General features: G+C 38.2%; 1 protein-coding gene and 1 long non-coding RNA gene across 2 annotated transcripts; both read right to left on the reverse strand.

The window, feature by feature from the left end:
* Positions 1-542: 542 nt before the first annotated feature.
* On the reverse strand, positions 543-2,602 carry LOC136244942 (uncharacterized). Its single transcript, XR_010695663.1, has 3 exons — positions 2,475-2,602; positions 2,321-2,422; positions 543-654 (listed from the first exon to the last, which is right to left on the reverse strand). It is a non-coding gene; the product is annotated as an uncharacterized lncRNA (long non-coding RNA).
* A 1,002-nt stretch (positions 2,603-3,604) lies between these two features.
* On the reverse strand, positions 3,605-4,621 carry LOC136244012 (protein phosphatase 1D-like). Its single transcript, XM_066035541.1, has 2 exons — positions 4,327-4,621; positions 3,605-3,888 (listed from the first exon to the last, which is right to left on the reverse strand). The coding sequence occupies exons 1-2, from the start codon at positions 4,619-4,621 to the stop codon at positions 3,605-3,607; spliced, it is 579 nt and encodes a 192-aa protein (XP_065891613.1).
* Between the last annotated feature and the right edge of the window lie 13,910 nt (positions 4,622-18,531).

Consider the following 18,531-nt stretch of genomic DNA (forward strand, 5'->3'; position numbering starts at 1 on the left):
TAAGAACTATTAATTTGATATATGAACTGATCGATACAACTTAAGAATAGTAAATAATTTGATATATGAACTGATCAATACAACTTAAGAATAGTAAATAATTTGATATATGAACTGATCCATACAACTTAAGAATAGTAAATAATTTGATATATGAACTGATCTATACAACTTAAGAATAGTAAATAATTTGATATATGAACTGATCGATACAACTTAAGAATAGTAAATAATTTGATATATGAACTGATCGATACAACTTAAGAATAGTAAATAATTTGATATATGAACTGATCCATACAACTTAAGAATAGTAAATAATTTGATATATGAACTGATCGATACAACTTAAGAATAGTAAATAATTTGATATATGAACTGATAGAAGTTCATATATCAAATTATTTATTATTCTTGATCAGTTCATATATCAAATTATTTACTATTCTTGATCAGTTCATATATCAAATTATTTATAAATCTAAGTTGTTCATATATATCAAGCAATTTACAATTCTAAGCAGTACTGATAAGTTCATATTTACAAAATTATTTTCATTATACATATATATAGTCACAGAATTTTTCAGAGTACGTCACGCCAACACCCCACGCTATCCACCACAGTATGGTTGAGACTTGGTCTACATCATCCTATGAACGAACATCACAATAAATCATTCATGAATCACCTGAACATGCACATATATTCACATACGTGTCACATACAGTGGTCCCCCAAGTGTTAGGCCCTGGGTGTGTTAAGATTATCGAAAAGTTCAACTATACAGTGGAAACTCAATTATCCGAACTAATTAGGGGAAAGGGTGTTCATATAATCCAACAGTACATTAAATCAAACTTCCCTATATTTAAATATACAGAGCTTTGCTCAACTACTCTAATAGAGCATACACTTGCTGACAAAATACTCTAACAGAGCAGTCGATTTGGTGTTTATATAATCAAGATTCCACTGTATGTACAGAACTCCCTTCGATACTCTAACAGAACAGTCATTCCCTAGTTCGGATAACAGAATTTTCAATTAATTGATCGCCGGATAAGGTGTAAACTAGGAAAACAAATGCTAACTATATATCCACATCTCACAATCCAGGTTGGACTATGGGTGCCCATGGTACAGCCTCCTGTGGACTACCGAATTTGCCACTTTAACTCATAGCACTTGAGTAGCCCACAGTGTAACTCAAAATTCTACGGGAAGATTTATAATGTAGCTGCATGAACGTACTCTACACAGAATGATTTGTAACCTACAGTAGGGGACTTTAAAAAGTTTACATATGGTTCAAAATGAACTATTGTAAAACTATTGGTAATACTATTAGTAATTACCATTGGTTTTTACGATTGCTTTAGTAATTACAATAGTAATTACAATTGCTTGTGCTGTGTTGTATGTTATACAGGTATTGTTTTGTTAATTGACTGCTACATGACAGCTGCAAAGTTACAAATTTCACTGCCCCTGCTGTTATCAAGCTTGTTGCCAGCTGATAGTTACACATTTAATTTGTTCTTTCCCCTCTGTGTGTGGTTGTGCATGCAACTGGCAACTAGATTTGTTTTGTTGTAAACATATTGTAAACATGATAGTAATTACGATGTTTTAGGTTTTTACCATTACAATGGTCATCGTAAAACTGTTGCATTACAATGGTCTTTACAAAACCAAATGTAAACTTTTTAAAGTCACCTACTGTAGCTAAACACTCTACAGAGAGACGTAAATATATCTGAACGCTATACAGGATGATTTTCTTGTAGCTGACTGGTTGTAGTTCACTACCTAGGCGTGACCACTAGAGATAGCCAAAGCTTTGCTTTTACCCTTTGTGTGTGTGTACTAGTCCTGCACCTATTATGCTTTCGAAATTGCCTATTATATGCTTTTGAGCAATGCTCCAAAATTTCCCCTATTATGCTGCAAATATGCTCAGGCGTCCCCCATTATGCCCCAAGTATGCTCTTACAAAATTGCATTTTGACTGCTCTATTAGAGTATCTAATGCATCTATGAACGTGCGGTGACTGTTCTATTAGAGTATATCGATCTTTAGCTACTTTTATGCTCACAAGTATCTTTAACTCCACTTTTTACAGCTTTATTACACTATCCCAATCTGCATTATGCAAAATACGCTAAGTTTCAGCTCCTCTGATAACTAATGCACGAAAATTTGCCTAATACGCTGGCATTATGCTCAATGCTTTTACCTACCTATTATGCCCAAAATTATGCTGGCATAATCGGCGCAGGCCTAGTGTGTATGTATGTGTATGTGTGTGTGCTCACCTTAAGATAATTATGTTGCTTTCTTGTTCAGCCTACATATCTAGTCTTTTCCTCTCTCTCTTTCTGCAGACCATGCAGGCACTTTATCATAACATACACCACCTGTAGAAGTAGTCAATCAGATGACTGTATTATGGCGAGCAAGGCTACTCACCAAAGTTAGCTGTAACAACTGCCAGTTATCACAATACTACAACCTCCTACCACATTGATAACCTTGCAGCACACCTGTATATGCAAAAGGATGTGCATGCATGTAATAGTTGTAACATGGGCATGAGGGCATACATATCAGGCAAAGCCCGAATTGCCCAGTGTTACAACTAATATGTAACACTTTTCAGGCTAATAGCCAGCACCAGGTGATCAATCACACAAGCCAATATGAATGCAGCTTCTGGATACTTTATATACACCTGCCTGAAAAATTCAATAATGGGTCAGCAGTTGGTACGTTCTGGCTACGTTTAGATATGGTGAACGGACAAACCCTAGAATTATCACGGAGAATTTTGGTTACGTAAGTTTAATGTTTTAATCATGCAGTGCTATTGAAGCGTTTATGGACTAGTTAGACAGTTTACTAAATGCCTAGATGGGTAAGCTTGCTAGTAGAGTGGTTACTTCGTGTAGAGTGGTAGTTTTGTTATGGGGGTATGTCCATATACAAAAATGTACGGAAATGCTTCGTGAGCACTAGTTCTCACCTTAGCTCAACGTTTTGTCAACTAGTGGTATAGCGAGGACAACGAAACGCTGCTGTCTGAGTAGTTTTCATGGCCTAATCCAAGTCGTGCATGCTAGTCACTTGAGTATTAACTGATCCCCACAGTCGATTTGGGCACACGCATCTATATAACAGCTGCCCAGTTGTAGCCCAGTGTAGCCGGGCTACATTTGGGTCGTTTGCCCTGCGACCAGGGCGTACATACAAAATGCAGCCCGGGCGGCTCCTTTGATCTGAGGTGTGAAAGTGATACCACCCCAAAGCCACATTGTACTAGGATAACTGCAACATATGTACAGGTGTACAGTACATATGTACATGGTAACATATGTACTAGGATAACTGCAACCACCCTAAAGCCACATTCCCAGTTTAAATATATACTACGTAAATAATGCACATGTGCTATACATGCAGTATTTCTAGTACTGCTGTGCACCGTGGTGCGCATTAACCGGTGTTGTCTGGTCAGCCAATTAACCAGTTAAAAATTACCCCTGCTGATAGGTGTTAACATCACAACATAATCTCAAGACATGTGTAAGCACGTGATTGTATTAACTGTTATTGCAAGACAGGATGATGATAGGATGATGATGGTCACTTGGTACCACGTACCATAAACCTTTCAGCAGGCTACAATATGTTAGTGTAGGTGAGTGATCCCGTGTGATGATTTCTGCTAATATCTTGGGCTCCCGATCATTTAAGTTACTTTTTCCTAACACTACGGTGGAATCTCCCACGTTTGCTATAAATACTCTGTAGCTTTCTATAATAGCACAAGCCACAGTTGTTCCAGCTATGCTAGGTTCACCATACTTGGTCTTCTTCCACAAATCTGTCCAACAAAAACCACACTGTAACTGCATTGTAATAATGTAGGTGTGCGCATGTCCACATGGATGCACACACGTTTTCATTTAACAAGGTTTTCAGCACTTAATGCAATTGATGTGTGAAATGAGTAGTGCAATCTTGCATGTGTGGGCGCTTTAATTTACTTGCTGGTTTTGACGTAAGTAAAATAACTTGTGCCATCACATGCTATCTATGAAAATCATCATGATGTAGTGGTTTCCAATGTAAATTATCACGGACTATTACACCTCAAAAACAGCTGAATTATTTAATACACACGCATGCGCTATAACAGTACGCCTTTCATACAAAAAAATTGCGCCAAAAGTGTATAGTGTCTAAATTGTTAATTAGTTAGACAAGACGGTGAGTTTTTGGTCCAGTTTGTGTAGTGCACTAGCTAGCTTACGTGATTCACCTCTGACTTTCCACATCTCTTCATGTGTATACAAAAATCCAGCTCTTATAGCTAAGGCGACTTCGAAAGTGTCTTCACTTTCAAATCCGTCACGGGTCTTAATAGATGCCCATAAATTATCTTTGGCAAATTTCGCCGCATCCGAACCTCCGTGGCCGTCGTACACTGCTAAAAAACCTAACCCTTTCGACGTATACATAGTAGATACTTCAGTGAAATCCTCCATATTCTTTCTTCCTCCAGGGCTGCTTGATCTCCCCCAAAACATAGCGGTCAGCTGTGACACGCCAGCCATGTTTTATCATCAAGCAATTAATATGGCTGGTACACGTGTTACGTATAACACTTACAGTAAGTGCATATCACAGAGTCATGCAAGCCATAGAATCAATAGATTTGACCATGACCTTATCAACACTAATAAGCATTACTCAACAAGTCTTACACTAGAAATATAATTATTTTGGTCAAAGTTAACTGGGCTATAATGCACCTATCAATGTCAAGCCCCGCCCCCCAAGTACGGGGAGGGTGGGGATTTGACCTGGTAGTACTGTAAGTCAAATTCCCGTATGCGGGGACAAGCAGCCAGATCAAATCCCCTCCTAAAACGGTGGGGATTTGGTGTTTCTTAGCACAAATCTAGTAAATGTTTGCTCAAATTTCCCACCCCTCAGCCTAGGCTAAATTTCCGTTCAAATCCCCTCCTGATGCCCCACATCGCCCGTACTGGGGGAGGTGGGGCTTGACATTGATAGGTGTATAAGGTTGACTCAGTGACTTTAGGGTACATTGGAAGCTGGATATTCACCCTTGCTGTTACGAACTTGGTCGTACAGACAATGACTTAAAATAAGAAAAAATTCCACGTACGTGTTACACATGTCATGGGACTGATTTAAGTCAGTGTGACCACGTGTTACACATGGGATTATTTTAAGTGAACCATATTGATATTTAATGAAGTATACTGGCATTTATAAATATTTCGCATGGGCAAAGGGTGCGCACAATGCCACTATATGCTACTGCCGCTTTATGCCACTGGCTGCTAGGTACTGATCATTGTTGCTTAGTGTTGTTAGCTGGTTAGCTAGCTACTGCTGTTATTTACAGCTGCTAGCTATTGCTGATAGTTACTGTTGTTTGCTGTTGCTGCTAGCTGTTGCTGCTAGCTGTTGCTGCTGTTACTAGCTGCTGCTGTTAACTGTAGTTGTTAGTTGCTGCTGCTAGCTGCTGTGCTGTAGCTGTTAGCTGCTGTTACTAGCTGCTGCTGCTAGCTGCAGTTGTTAGTTGCTGCTGCTAGCTGCTGTGCTAGCTGTAGCTGCATGTTAGCTGCTGTTACTAGCTACTGCTGCTGCTGCCAGTTGCTGCTGCTGATGCTAGTTGCTGCTACTAGCTGCTGCTGTTAACTGCTGCTGCTAGCTGCAGATGTTAGTTGCTGCTGCTAGCTGCTGTGCTGTAGCTGTTAGCTGCTGTTACTAGCTGCTGCTGTTAGCTGGCGTTGTTAGTTGCAGCTTTTAGCTGCTACTGCTAGTTGCTGCTGCTGTTAATGCAGCTGTTAACTGCTACTACTAGCTGCAGCTGTTAGCTGCTGCCAGCTGCAACTTTTAGCTGCTGCCAGCTGCAACTTTTAGCTGCTGTAGCTAGCTGCAGCTGTTAGTTGCTGCTAATAGCTACTGCTGTTAGCTGCTACTGTTGTTAGCTGCTGCTGTTAACTGCTGCTGCTAGCTTCAGTTGTTAGTTGCTGCTTGTTCTAGCTCCAGCTGTTAGCTGCTGCCAGCTGCTAGCTGTTGCTTTTAGCTGCTGTTGCTAGCTGCAGCTGTTGCTTTTAGCTGCTGTTGCTTCTGCTGCTAATTGCTGCTATTAGCTGCTGTAGCTAGCTGCAGCAGCTAATATACCCTGGAACATACCTGGAACATACCCTGGAACATACCTGATCCAGGGTATGTTCTGGTAAAAGTGTTACCAGATTGACTATCACAATCTCGATATGTTATGGTGGGTGCATGATACCTGATTCAGGGTATGTTCTGGTAAAAATGTTACCAGATTGACTATCACAATCTCGATATGCTATGGTGGGTGCATGATACCTGATTCTGAGTATGTTCTGATAAAAATGTTACCAGATTGACTATCACAATCTTGATATGTTATGGTGGGTACATGATACCTGATTCTGGGTATGTTCTGGTAAAAATGTTACCAGATTGACTATCACAATCTCGATATGTTATGGTGGGTGCATGATACCTGATTCTGAGTATGTTCTGATAAAAATATTACCAGATTGACTATCACAATCTCGATACGTTATGGTGGGTACATGATACCTGATTCAGGGTATGTTCTGGTACAAATGTTACCAGATTGACTATCACAATCTCGATATGTTATGGTGGGTGCATGATACCTGATTCAGGGTATGTTCTGGTAAAAATGTTACCAGATTGACTATCACAATCTCGATATGCTATGGTGGGTGCATGATACCTGATTCTGAGTATGTTCTGATAAAAATGTTACCAGATTGACTATCACAATCTTGATATGTTATGGTGGGTACATGATACCTGATTCTGGGTATGTTCTGGTACAAATGTTACCAGATTGACTATCACAATCTCGATATGTTATGGTGGGTGCATGATACCTGATTCTGAGTATGTTCTGATAAAAATGTTACCAGATTGACTATCACAATCTTGATATGTTATGGTGGGTACATGATACCTGATTCTGGGTATGTTCTGGTACAAATGTTACCAGATTGACTATCACAATCTCGATATGTTATGGTGGGTGCATGATACCTGATTCTGAGTATGTTCTGATAAAAATGTTACCAGATTGACTATCACAATCTTGATATGTTATGGTGGGTACATGATACCTGATTCTGGGTATGTTCTGGTACAAATGTTACCAGATTGACTATCACAATCTCGATATGTTATGGTGGGTGCATGATACCTGATTCTGGGTATGTTCTGGTACAAATGTTACCAGATTGACTATCACAATCTCGATATGTTATGGTGGGTACATGATACCTGATTCTGGGTATGTTCTGGTAAAAATGTTACCAGATTGACTATCACAATCTTGATATGTTATGGTGGGTACATGATACCTGATTCTGGGTATGTTCTGGTAAAAATGTTACCAGATTGACTATCACAATCTCGATATGTTATGGTGGGTACATGATACCTGATTCTGGGTATGTTCTGGTAAAAATGTTACCAGATTGACTATCACAATCTTGATATGTTATGGTGGGTACATGATACCTGATTCTGGGTATGTTCTGGTAAAAATGTTACCAGATTGACTATCACAATCTCGATATGTTATGGTGGGTGCATGATACCTGATTCAGGGTATGTTCTGGTAAAAGTGTTACCAGATTGACTATCACAATCTCGATATGTTATGGTGGGTGCATGATACCTGATTCTGGGTATGTTCTGGTAAAAGTGTTACCAGATTGACTATCAGAATCCCAATATGTTATGGTAGGTACATGATACGTGATTCAGGGTATGTTCTGGTAAAAATGTTACCAGATTGACTATCACAATCCCAATATGTTATGGTGGGTACATGATACCTGATTCAGAGTTTGTTCTGGTATGAATCATGTTAGTAATTTCTATAAGTTAGGGGGGGGGGGCTTTATTAACAAGATTGAAAGTATGATCATGTATGGCCTGTTAACAATCTTTAATAAGTTATTATCAGACATACCTTGCCAAGACATATTTAGCTTGTCTTGCAAGCTCAGACAGGATCAGATTTTATTCTGATCAGGGGTTTTGCTTGGGATATAGGTACTTTGACATCACTGTCTTCTCAGCTACTACATATCCTTCCTGTGGCTGCAATTGGGTTCCTCTGATAATCATGACTGGCTGTGCTTGCTTAACTTCTTTTGCTGTTGATAATGTATCACAGTGTTCCTGTAAGGATTTCATTATAAAATACATTATGTTATCCTTACATCAACAAAATTAACAATTCTAGGTTTGCTGTTGTGCGAGTGTCAGACAGGAGTGTCAGACAGGAGCATCATGCTTACCAAAATGGATCTAGATTTTGTTGATATGGGGTATACATGTGTAGTACACATGGAAATAGTAGCAATCATTGTACCTTCAAAATTCCATTCATAGTCTGCATACAATCCTTGTAGTACTGCATTGCGCTCATTCTTGACTACAAATATTTTGGGAATGATTTCTACTCACTTTCCTCTGATGTGTTCATCTTCGAAAATGCGATCAAATTTTTTCAATATCTGAGAAATAATAAATATTCACGTAGTATATAGTTACTATATATCACCTCTTCTGACTTCTTAAGTGGAGGATAGTTCTTCAAAATTTCAACATAGTGTTGAAAGGAGGAGGGAGGGCTACTTTTGTAGTCGAAGAGCTGTGAGGTAAGCACCATATTTAAGAGCAAAGTACATATAATTTTGCAGCGACTTGGAGGTTTCTGACCTGTCATTTACATATATACTGCTAAACGTAGCTAAAGGCTATATATATATATACAGAGCTGCCAAGTGGACCACCTGAAAATGCTGGAGACACTACCTGGTTAACTAAGAAGCCACCTAACCACGCAGCCATTTCAACACAGAACCCACATTCATGAGGGTTCTAAACAATGCCCAATTTATTTGGGCATGCACACACACAGCATTTTAAAAAAGTGTATGTATTTGATGATAGCTACAACTATCTAACCTATACTGCTGTTTGTGCAGCTTATTCCACTACTCTATCGACACTACAGTATACAATTTGTGCGGTACCATGACAAGTGACGCCACAACCAGGAATCGTCCATCATGATTATCACTTTTCAATCAACTTCTGTTGTGTACTCCACTTCTCGGCTCTGCCAATACATTACAGGGGGTCTACAATTTCCTGACACAAGCGACGAGGACTGTCTGGGCGGACGAGTAAAATTTAACACGAGCTTCGATTGCTGTGTACTCACAGTAGTACTGGTTCAATGCGAAGACAGATTCACCACCTTGGTTTGTTGACTTGCTTGCTGCCGCATTACACGATACACATTCACAGTAACACCTTTCAGTTTAACTTCCCTCTCTTCTACGTATTTTAAACTCTATAATCATGTGCCGGTGTGCTTTATTACAAGTGTTGGTGATCATTATTTAAAATATCTACAAAATGAGAAGTGTGACACGTGTTATGGTAACTGTGTAAGCTGTGTGATAATGTGTACATTGTTCAGGTAAGTAAAATTAAAAGAATTGTAATAATGTTCTGTAAGAGTTTAGCTATGATGTTGGTTGTTTTGAAGAGTGGGCTTTGTTGTATTCCCAAGTTACCTTCTTTGCATCTTTGAGCACCTGTTTACTTTGGCTCATACCTCTCACAGGGATCATCAATGCCAAGTTTGATGCCAACTATTGAAGAAAGAGTACCCTCAAGGCCCAAACTGGGACGAAAAGGAGTTTTGTTTTTTCGTATCAAGCTGAAGACCCTTTCCTCAGCAGCATTGGAATTTGGAATCACCAGGACTGACTGAATAACAGTTTTCAGCTTAGAGAATTTCAGCTTAGAGAATTTCAGCTCTGTGGAACCGGTAACTGTAATCTTGAAAATGTAGTTCCAAATGACATCAACTCTTATGTAACTAGTATCATCATCCACTTTGACGGTGGCCTCTTCCCACACCTTAGGTGGTATATCACTGTCTTCCAACAGCTGGTATGAGATGAATTGCTGCTGTATTGTATCAATCACCTGTGGATCTCTAAAAGACTCCAAATGTGGATATCTATAAATAAAATATTTGATGGAAGAAAATCTGGCACTTTCACGCTTTTCAAAATCAACACATTTACAGTGCAGTAACAACTCATCCTTAAATGGATAAGTATTCAGAGCATATTGAATTGTTGTTGTAAAAAACATAATAGCTGCTCGGTAAAAGGTCTTAAATTTATACTCACTGATGACACCAGTTTCCAACATATGTCTCAGTTTATCTCTTGTGAGGAACCCAATGCCCATGTCCTTGTGTGAAAGATGATTATCACGGTTCCGAAAGTCAATTTCCAAAAGTTTATTGTCATGTTTAGCTTTTTTTGATAGCTGCAATAGTCAGAAACCTTCCTAGAATATTGGAGATAAATCCCTCCAATTTATCACTGATCAAGTGAATGCAAGGAGTTTCTCTCTGTAAAAATTTGTTTAATGAGGTGAAGATCGGCAAAACTGAATGGTAAAACAACAGGTAAACTTCAGTTAGTGGATCTTCAAACAAGGTTTTGAGGCGCTGAAATCGTGCTTGGGATTCATCCAATGATTGAAAGTGTGAACAAAGTGCAACATACCGTTTCAAAGCTCGTTCAATAGCATGTTCTAGGCTAATCCAACGTGTAGATACATGCTTCACTATTTCACGGTATTGTGTGTCACAAAAAGTACAATATTCATTTATAGTTTATTTTTTCTTTTAGTGCTTTTGTCAAACCAGTAGAACAAATCAACCATCATGTCTTCTACATCAAAGCCAATGATTGACTCAAAAGATCCGGCAGCTTTAATGGCTGTATTGTGCACCATGTGACATGGGCAGCCCATGAAGTACACAGCTGGATTTTTTTTCTGTACCCTTGTTTTAATGGAATTGTGCTTGCCCATATTCACACTTGTGTTGTCAACACCAAAAGCAACACATTTGCTCCAATCCAGATCATGTCTCTGCATTGTTTCATCGATTTTAGAGAAAAGAGCCTCAGCGTCAGATGCTGAAGTTAGACACATGTCTAAAAACCTTGTTGTAACACATCCTCTGTTTATCAGACATAGCAAGTTTTCTTCAGTTTACTGATTTTTGAGCCCTTAGTTCTTGCTGCTTGTATTTATACTACTGTGCAATTATGTAACACAATAATGTATGGTTTCCTGATGATGTGAAACATGTAGCTATTTGCGTATTAAACTTGCACTGTAGACGTCACAAGCCAACTGTAATGACGCCAGCAGCTTCCTTTTGCACAAGCCTCCTACCATCTGAATGCGTCATTGCAGTCTGGTTGTGACGTCACGTCACGTCTAGATCACAATATTTATTATTAGCAAATTCATTTACACAAAATAGCTCGAAAATGAATACTATTTTAATACTTGGATGGCTTAATACTTGGATGGCTTAATAGTTTGTATACACACGTGTGGCTTGAGAAAGTGACGATTCTCAACACACAATTAATGCATGAGTAGTTATAATATTTAATTGTGGGTTTTAGTTTATTCTGAAGGAAGTTTAGGGAAATGCTGGAGGTTTGAGGCAGCACGCGTGTGAGCTGGAGAATTGGTTGAAATGCGTGTGTCACACGCCCAATGCGTGTGACTTGGCAGGTCTGTATATATATATAACACAACTCGCATGCTACATCTTCATATCTTCATAATCGAATATGTATTAATGAAGTGCCTTTATTGGCAGTAATTATTAACAAATTTGACTGCATGCATGTTGTGCATGGAATTTATGCACAAATTGGTAAGCATCTTTTTTGTTAGTTCTGTAGCTAAATATACTCACTAGTATATTTAAAAAATGTTACATACTTCTACAGAACCAGTGATGCGGTTGGTGTTTTTATGCTATATTGTTATACAATAACAATACCTGTTAGCTGATCAAGTGCTATCTGTGCACTGAATGAGAGTTCTATTTGGAAAAATAATAACAACAAGTATTGTGATATGCAATACTCACTTAATATGTTCCACCCTTTGCGTTTCCCTGTATCTGCCCCTGGGAACCCAATTCCATGTTAAAAGTAAACATGCACATTTACGCACACTGCCTGGTCTTATGCCACTTCTGAAGTGTCGGTGCATTGAATTGGCGGTAGTCTTATGCATTGAAAAACTAATACAGCACTGGCTCTGTGAGCTCACCTGTCCTAACAAGTGCTTATAACAATTTGATGATATTGTGAAGTACTGCAACATATATCGTACCTTATTTTGTGACTTTCAGGTTGTGGAATTCAAATCACATTACACAGTAGCTAACTCCTAAAAGAAGAAAACTAATGAATATATCTGATTGCATGTCTTCTGTAAGTTTATCGAATTTTCTATCATTGTATTTGCCTCTAAAATCCACAACCCAGGTAGCTAGCCATCCCAGTTGTATAAAGTCTATCTGAGTTGGAAACTTTTTTGCCACATACATACACAAATTGCCATAGATTATTGAAGACTTTGTGTTATCTCTGGACCGATCTAGACCACATGTACAACTATAATCATTTGAGGTCCGTACATTATGATAGTTAAGAAACTTACAATTGAAAATGTGCTTTTACTACTGTACTGACTGAACCATACCTAAATTTTCTAATGATCGTTAAGTGTAATACAACAATGCACCTGTCAAAACGTTAATTTGATGAGAAGGTCTCATTTCTTTGATCATTTTGCAAAATCTTCTAAGAAATGCCTTACGGCATTGTACACATTCACCATCTGACAATCCATAACCACTGATATTTCTTGGACTGGATTGAAGCTGAATACAAAAAAAAAATTATATTTTAGACATTGAAATACAAACTTAATACATAACATTCAAATTGTTTATACATACATGTGCATACGGTACTGCTCAAATGTAACATTGTCTTGTGCTAGTGCAAGCAATTAAAACATGAGCTAGTTAAAGGGTGTGGCACTCATTTTGCAAATGAGTATATACATCACCAAATGCAGAGCATTTTGTGTTTTGTGTCGATACTGCACAGAGAAGAATTTATTGCACTTTGCTAAAAAGGGAGAAGACACATTTGTAAGTATCGGTTTTAGCAACTGGAAAAAGGCCCATTAAGAATTTTCCCAACATGCTCAGTCTGATATGCATATAGGAGATTCTACGAATATTGAAAGTCGCATACTAACCCGTTTATGTTACAAATTTTCTCTTGAGACTGGGTGCCCTAAATCTTCCGTGAATATTTTAGAAATGCTCTTTACATAAAGTTTTAGAAGTGCTCTTTGCAGGCATGGGGCCAAGTACATTTAAAAGTACTTAAGTAAAGTACAAGTACTTTTGAATTTTCCAAGTACAAGTACAAGTACTCCAGTAGCAATCAAGAGAGTACTTAAGTAAAGTACAAGTACATGCTGGAAATACTTAAGTAAAGTACAGTACATTTTGCTGTAGTAAAATATACTGTATTCAGTGTATTGTAGTATGTAAGTGTGCCTAGGGGTATGGTACTATCAGGTTTTTGTCAACCATTCTCTCTTAAACCCTTAAAATAAATAGCAGCATTGCTTTTGTTTGCTGGAATGCTATGACATCATTAATCATGGCTACACAATACATAGTAAGGTTGAGGAAGGCATTAAAATAATTGCCAGAAGTTGCTTCATACAATTTTGTTATTCTCATTATACACCCATTGTGTACATACTACGTATAATGTTTGCAGTACTTACAAGTACTTAAAAGTACTTTAAGTACTCAAGTACTTGAGTATAAGTACAAGTACATTGGAGAAATTAAGAAAGTATTTAAGTAAAGTACAAGTACTTTCAAACTTGTACTTAAGTGTACTTAAGTACAAGTACTCATGTACTTGGCCCCATGTCTGGCTTTGTAAATTTTTCTGTAGTGAGGTTAACTATATGAGCTATCTTTAGCATTACTGCTGCAGCTGCTACTGCTAGTTGGTTGACCTGTGCCAAGTATAGATAATATAACTCAAGTTACTTTATTTACAAATGTAACGTGTTACCTAAGTAATATAGTTACTGTAACGAGCCTAATAATATACTACAAGTAACGAAGTTACTAATCTCGTTAGTTATCCTCTGAGTGATGCCTAGCCACAACGAAGTAATGAATGTCTACTGAATGAAGCTTATTCATCAGCTTCTTACTTATAACCAAGATTTGCACATTGTCCAACAACGCAATCATGTCACATGATAAAGTGGTAGTTTCACACGTGACAGCTTAAGGCTGTGGACACAAGAGAAACTGCATAGTTCTATTGGGACACATTTGCTGTTGTATCTGCATTGCTTATTTGTTGTCAAATTGATAACAATTCTTGTTTGGCTGTTGCTGAGGTTCATAATAAATAATGTGTGCAGTCATGTCCCTAGTGTTCACCATCAGAGTCATTCACACACACAGTGATTTTGAGGGTGACAACTAGCCCACCACAGTCAATAGACTAACACTGTCACATGTGTCACTAACATAGTCCTGGGTATCAACTCTTGTAAATTGTGTGACCTTGAGAATTGATGTCTGGATAGCTATGTTATTATGTTCTTGCAAACCAATAATTGCATATTACACAAACTTCATCACTGTCAATGTTGAACCTTACACACCTGCTCACACTAATTTCTAATCTGGGAGCAGCTTTGCACAGAATTATTTCAGAGCTGGATTTCCGAATCGCTTCAGCCCCGGCGCTACTATAAAATGTATACTAGCTAGATACTGTATATGCAACTTCACAATTGAGATCCCATTCGTGATACGTTTGCAACCACACCCATCCAATAAAGATCTAGGTGGACTAGTAGCGATAAAGTACAGAGACCACACCTTTTAACAATCTAGCTATTTGCTTAACAGTAAACCAGATTGACTTACTGGTCTAGCTACATGTAGCTGCACACCCCTTGGCTGACTCAAGATACTCTAATACAACAGTCATGTATGATATTCTAATAGAACAGTCACAAGTTACACTGTAACTAGCTGTGCTACAACAAAAATCTAAACAAACCAGTATTTTAAAAATTGTTAATTTAATAAATGAAGTAGCTAATGTGCCAAAGTATGGACTTTCCCACTGAGATATGCTGTAATACAATCATTCATCTCTTGTTTCACTACTTTTTATTGCGTAGATTAGATCCCTATAACAAGTATTTTGTTCAGTGCCAAAGTAGGGAATTCTCACAGAGCTAGGCTGTAATACCATCATTCATCTCTTGTTTCACTACTTTTCATTGCAGAAATCCCTACTTAACTTTTAAATTGATTTTTTTAAACGATATATCATGGCATCACTATTATTGTAAAGTAGATGTTATAATTATATTAATACCATACCTGTTTCACTGCCCATACAAAAATCTCAATAGTAGCAGTGAAATTTATCCCATATTTCACTGATAGCAGTGAAAAGGTTGACGCGTGTTTAGTACATAGTGACAAATTGCATACATAGCAATGCTAATGCACAGCATGCATATATACAGTGAGTATGGTATTAACTGGGAATAGCATGGGTAGCAATGAAATTTGGGATAAATACCACTCTTGTTGCATGCAACACTCATGGTATTTATCCCAAATTTCACTGCCACCCATGCTATTACTAGTACAAATCCGTTTTATTGCTGAATTTTCTGGCGGACCATACAGTCTGCAATCGCACTTATACAAGCTTCACCGTACCCTTGAAGTTACAGGTGTATCAAATATTGCCACTGCTGGGTAACCAAAGTTCAAATCAAGGTCAACCTTCTTCCTATCCACATATGGCACAATGACTTCCTTAATGTACTCTACAATTGTTTCTTCAGTTGACCAATGGTTTGGACTGTGACTGATTAGCCAGTCTCTAGGGAAATCTATTTACCTTCATAAACCTGGAAAGCATCCTCCAACTCAAAACAACCCTCTCGTAGTTATTTGTAATGAGTATAGGTCCACTAGCAAGTATCAAGTGAAAAGGAAACTATGGGAGAAAACTGAAATTTGCCATTTTGTTCATCTTCATATTATTCGTATTATTATTTTGTTTTACTCATGTACAGCAAAAGTTATCCACTTTTTTGTGCTAAAAACTATACAGCCATGCTTACTGAGTCTTTCCACGTGTCCATGACCTGTTAATATGCCGTATTCCTCAGATCGCCAACCACCCTACACTTCGGAATTTTTCTAAGTTCTCTTCGCCATTCACTGTTATTGGCAGCAGTTCTGTATACTAAAGAAGCCGTATAACAATAAATTACAGGATTCTGTTGTGTGACCTCCTTTGGGCTTTGTTATTGTTTACAGTGACCAGCACTGAAGGTTTGACAGCAACACGTGAGGATCATCTAACCTAACAAACTGGAACTATAAACTTAAACATAACTTAACCTATAGTAGCTATAATAAGGTGAAACAGAAATTGGGACGAAGAAAGGAAAAAAATCCCTCCTACCCCAGGATTCGATTTGCAGGTTGAATCCTGGGGTACATGTCTTACATGTACCCCAGGATTGTACTGCTCATTCCACACATTTTTGCTTGGTACCGTAACATGTTGACTTAAAATTTTGTTTGAGTCTGAAGCCTGACAGAGGGTGAGCTCTACATATCTCGTAGCCTTTGAAAAAAAAAGCTTGATGATTGTCATATGCTACTGAGTAGAAATGTGGAGGATAAATGCTATATTCCATAGCTTCTATCAGTTGTGCTGGGTTGTTTGCATACAGTGCTAAATCTATTTCCTCCTGTTGGATAACCTGATCACAGATTAATGTAATTACAGTGTAGTTCAGTACGTAAATATAACCGCTAAGTAATTACAAGACAACAAAACTTTAAACACGGTAAAAGCAGCTTAAATAAGTAGCCAGTCACAAATAAAGTTGTTACAGGTAAGTATTACAGTCCATACAGCTATTCTAAATATTCTCCTTAATGAGCAATCGTTTCTTCAGCTGATATTTATCCCGAATCTCGTATCACGCATGTGTATATGTACACGAGTGAATCATGCTACACTTCTGAAAAATGGCCGATGTCATCCTTGCCTTCTTAGCCTATCAATTACAATCCAGTGGACTTCAAAATGTGACTAGATGTCTCTAGGATGATTTTCAAAGAAGGAATTTTGGGTGGCATGCAAAATTTTCTGGGCAATCCGTACTTAAATGGTACTACCATACCGTTTGATGTGATATCACAATAATTTGTGATAGAAATATTTTATGAACATTTCATGATGATTGTGATAGAGTAAAAGCTATTGTATATTGCGATAAGTGACTTGATATTTGCAAAAATATTTCTCTGGCAACAACTTCCAGGACTCAATAGAAAGTAGAGCAGCAAATGCAGTATTCCACATTGAATACAAAATAGGTGACGAATAGTACAATTGGTAGATCAGTAAGGTTAGGTACTTTGACATCACTGTCTTCTCAGCTACTACATATCCTTCCTGTGGCTGCAATTGGGTTCCTCTGATAATCATGACTGGCTGTGCTTGCTTAACTTCTTTTGCTGTTGATAATGTATCACAGTGTTCCTGTAAGGATTTCATTATAAAATACTGTACATGACATTATCCTTACATCTACAAAAATGGCAATTCTACTAGGTTTGCTGTTGTGCGAGTGTCAGACATGAGCATCATGCTTACCAAAATAGATCTAGAGTTTTTTTGATATGGGATATGCATGTATGGTACACATGGAAATAGTAGCAATCATTGTACCTTCAAAATTGCATTCAGTTTAAGTCTGCATACAATCCTTGTAGTGCTGCATTGCGCTCATTCTTGACAACAAATATTTGGGGAACAGTTTCTACCCATATTTTTCTGATGCTTTTACTGTGTTCATCTTCAAGCTGCATAAGGAACGAGGGATGCCATCATTAACGCTGTGTGAAGCAGGGTAGGACAGATCAAAAATCAATCACCATTTGTCTGGTTGGTTGCGCTTGGGGACAACTCCAAAGTGGCTGATCTGGAGGTTATGAGTAGAGATTGTAGTAAAGTGACCTGCGACTCTGTTAGTGTCAACCTCTCCCTGGAGATATTCATCTACCACTGATGGGTGAAGAAGAGCCCCTTTAAGATTCTTACGGGCACTTTTCAGAGAAGAAGGAGGCTTATCGAAACCAATACGAAAGCCATACGAGATACCAGAGAGGAAGAGCTCTGATAGAGGGGTTGTAATGGGTAGGACTGTAAAGCTCTAGACCAGTTGCGGACAACAAGAGGTGTATGAATCTGACAGGCTTGGAGAGGGACTAGGACTGTGGTAGTTGCTTCTTCCATGTCTTTGTTCCAATTCTGGAGCCAGTCAAGGTAGGAAGGAACTGAGTTGATGGCAATAGGCCTTCTCTCCTGCATCGGTAGCAGATGATCCACAACACTAGGTA

Source organism: Dysidea avara, chromosome 14, assembly GCF_963678975.1.
Source record: "Dysidea avara chromosome 14, odDysAvar1.4, whole genome shotgun sequence".
Lineage (NCBI taxonomy): Eukaryota > Metazoa > Porifera > Demospongiae > Dictyoceratida > Dysideidae > Dysidea > Dysidea avara.

Bases quoted from the DNA above. Each gene is read 5' to 3' on its own strand.
- LOC136244012 (XM_066035541.1), bottom strand. From the start codon at position 4,621: ATGGCTGGCGTGTCACAGCTGACCGCTATGTTTTGGGGGAGATCAAGC. The intron at 3,889-4,326 runs GTGAATCACGTA...TTTGTTGGACAG, and splicing joins AGAGATGTGGAAAGTCAGAG to ATTTGTGGAAGAAGACCAAG.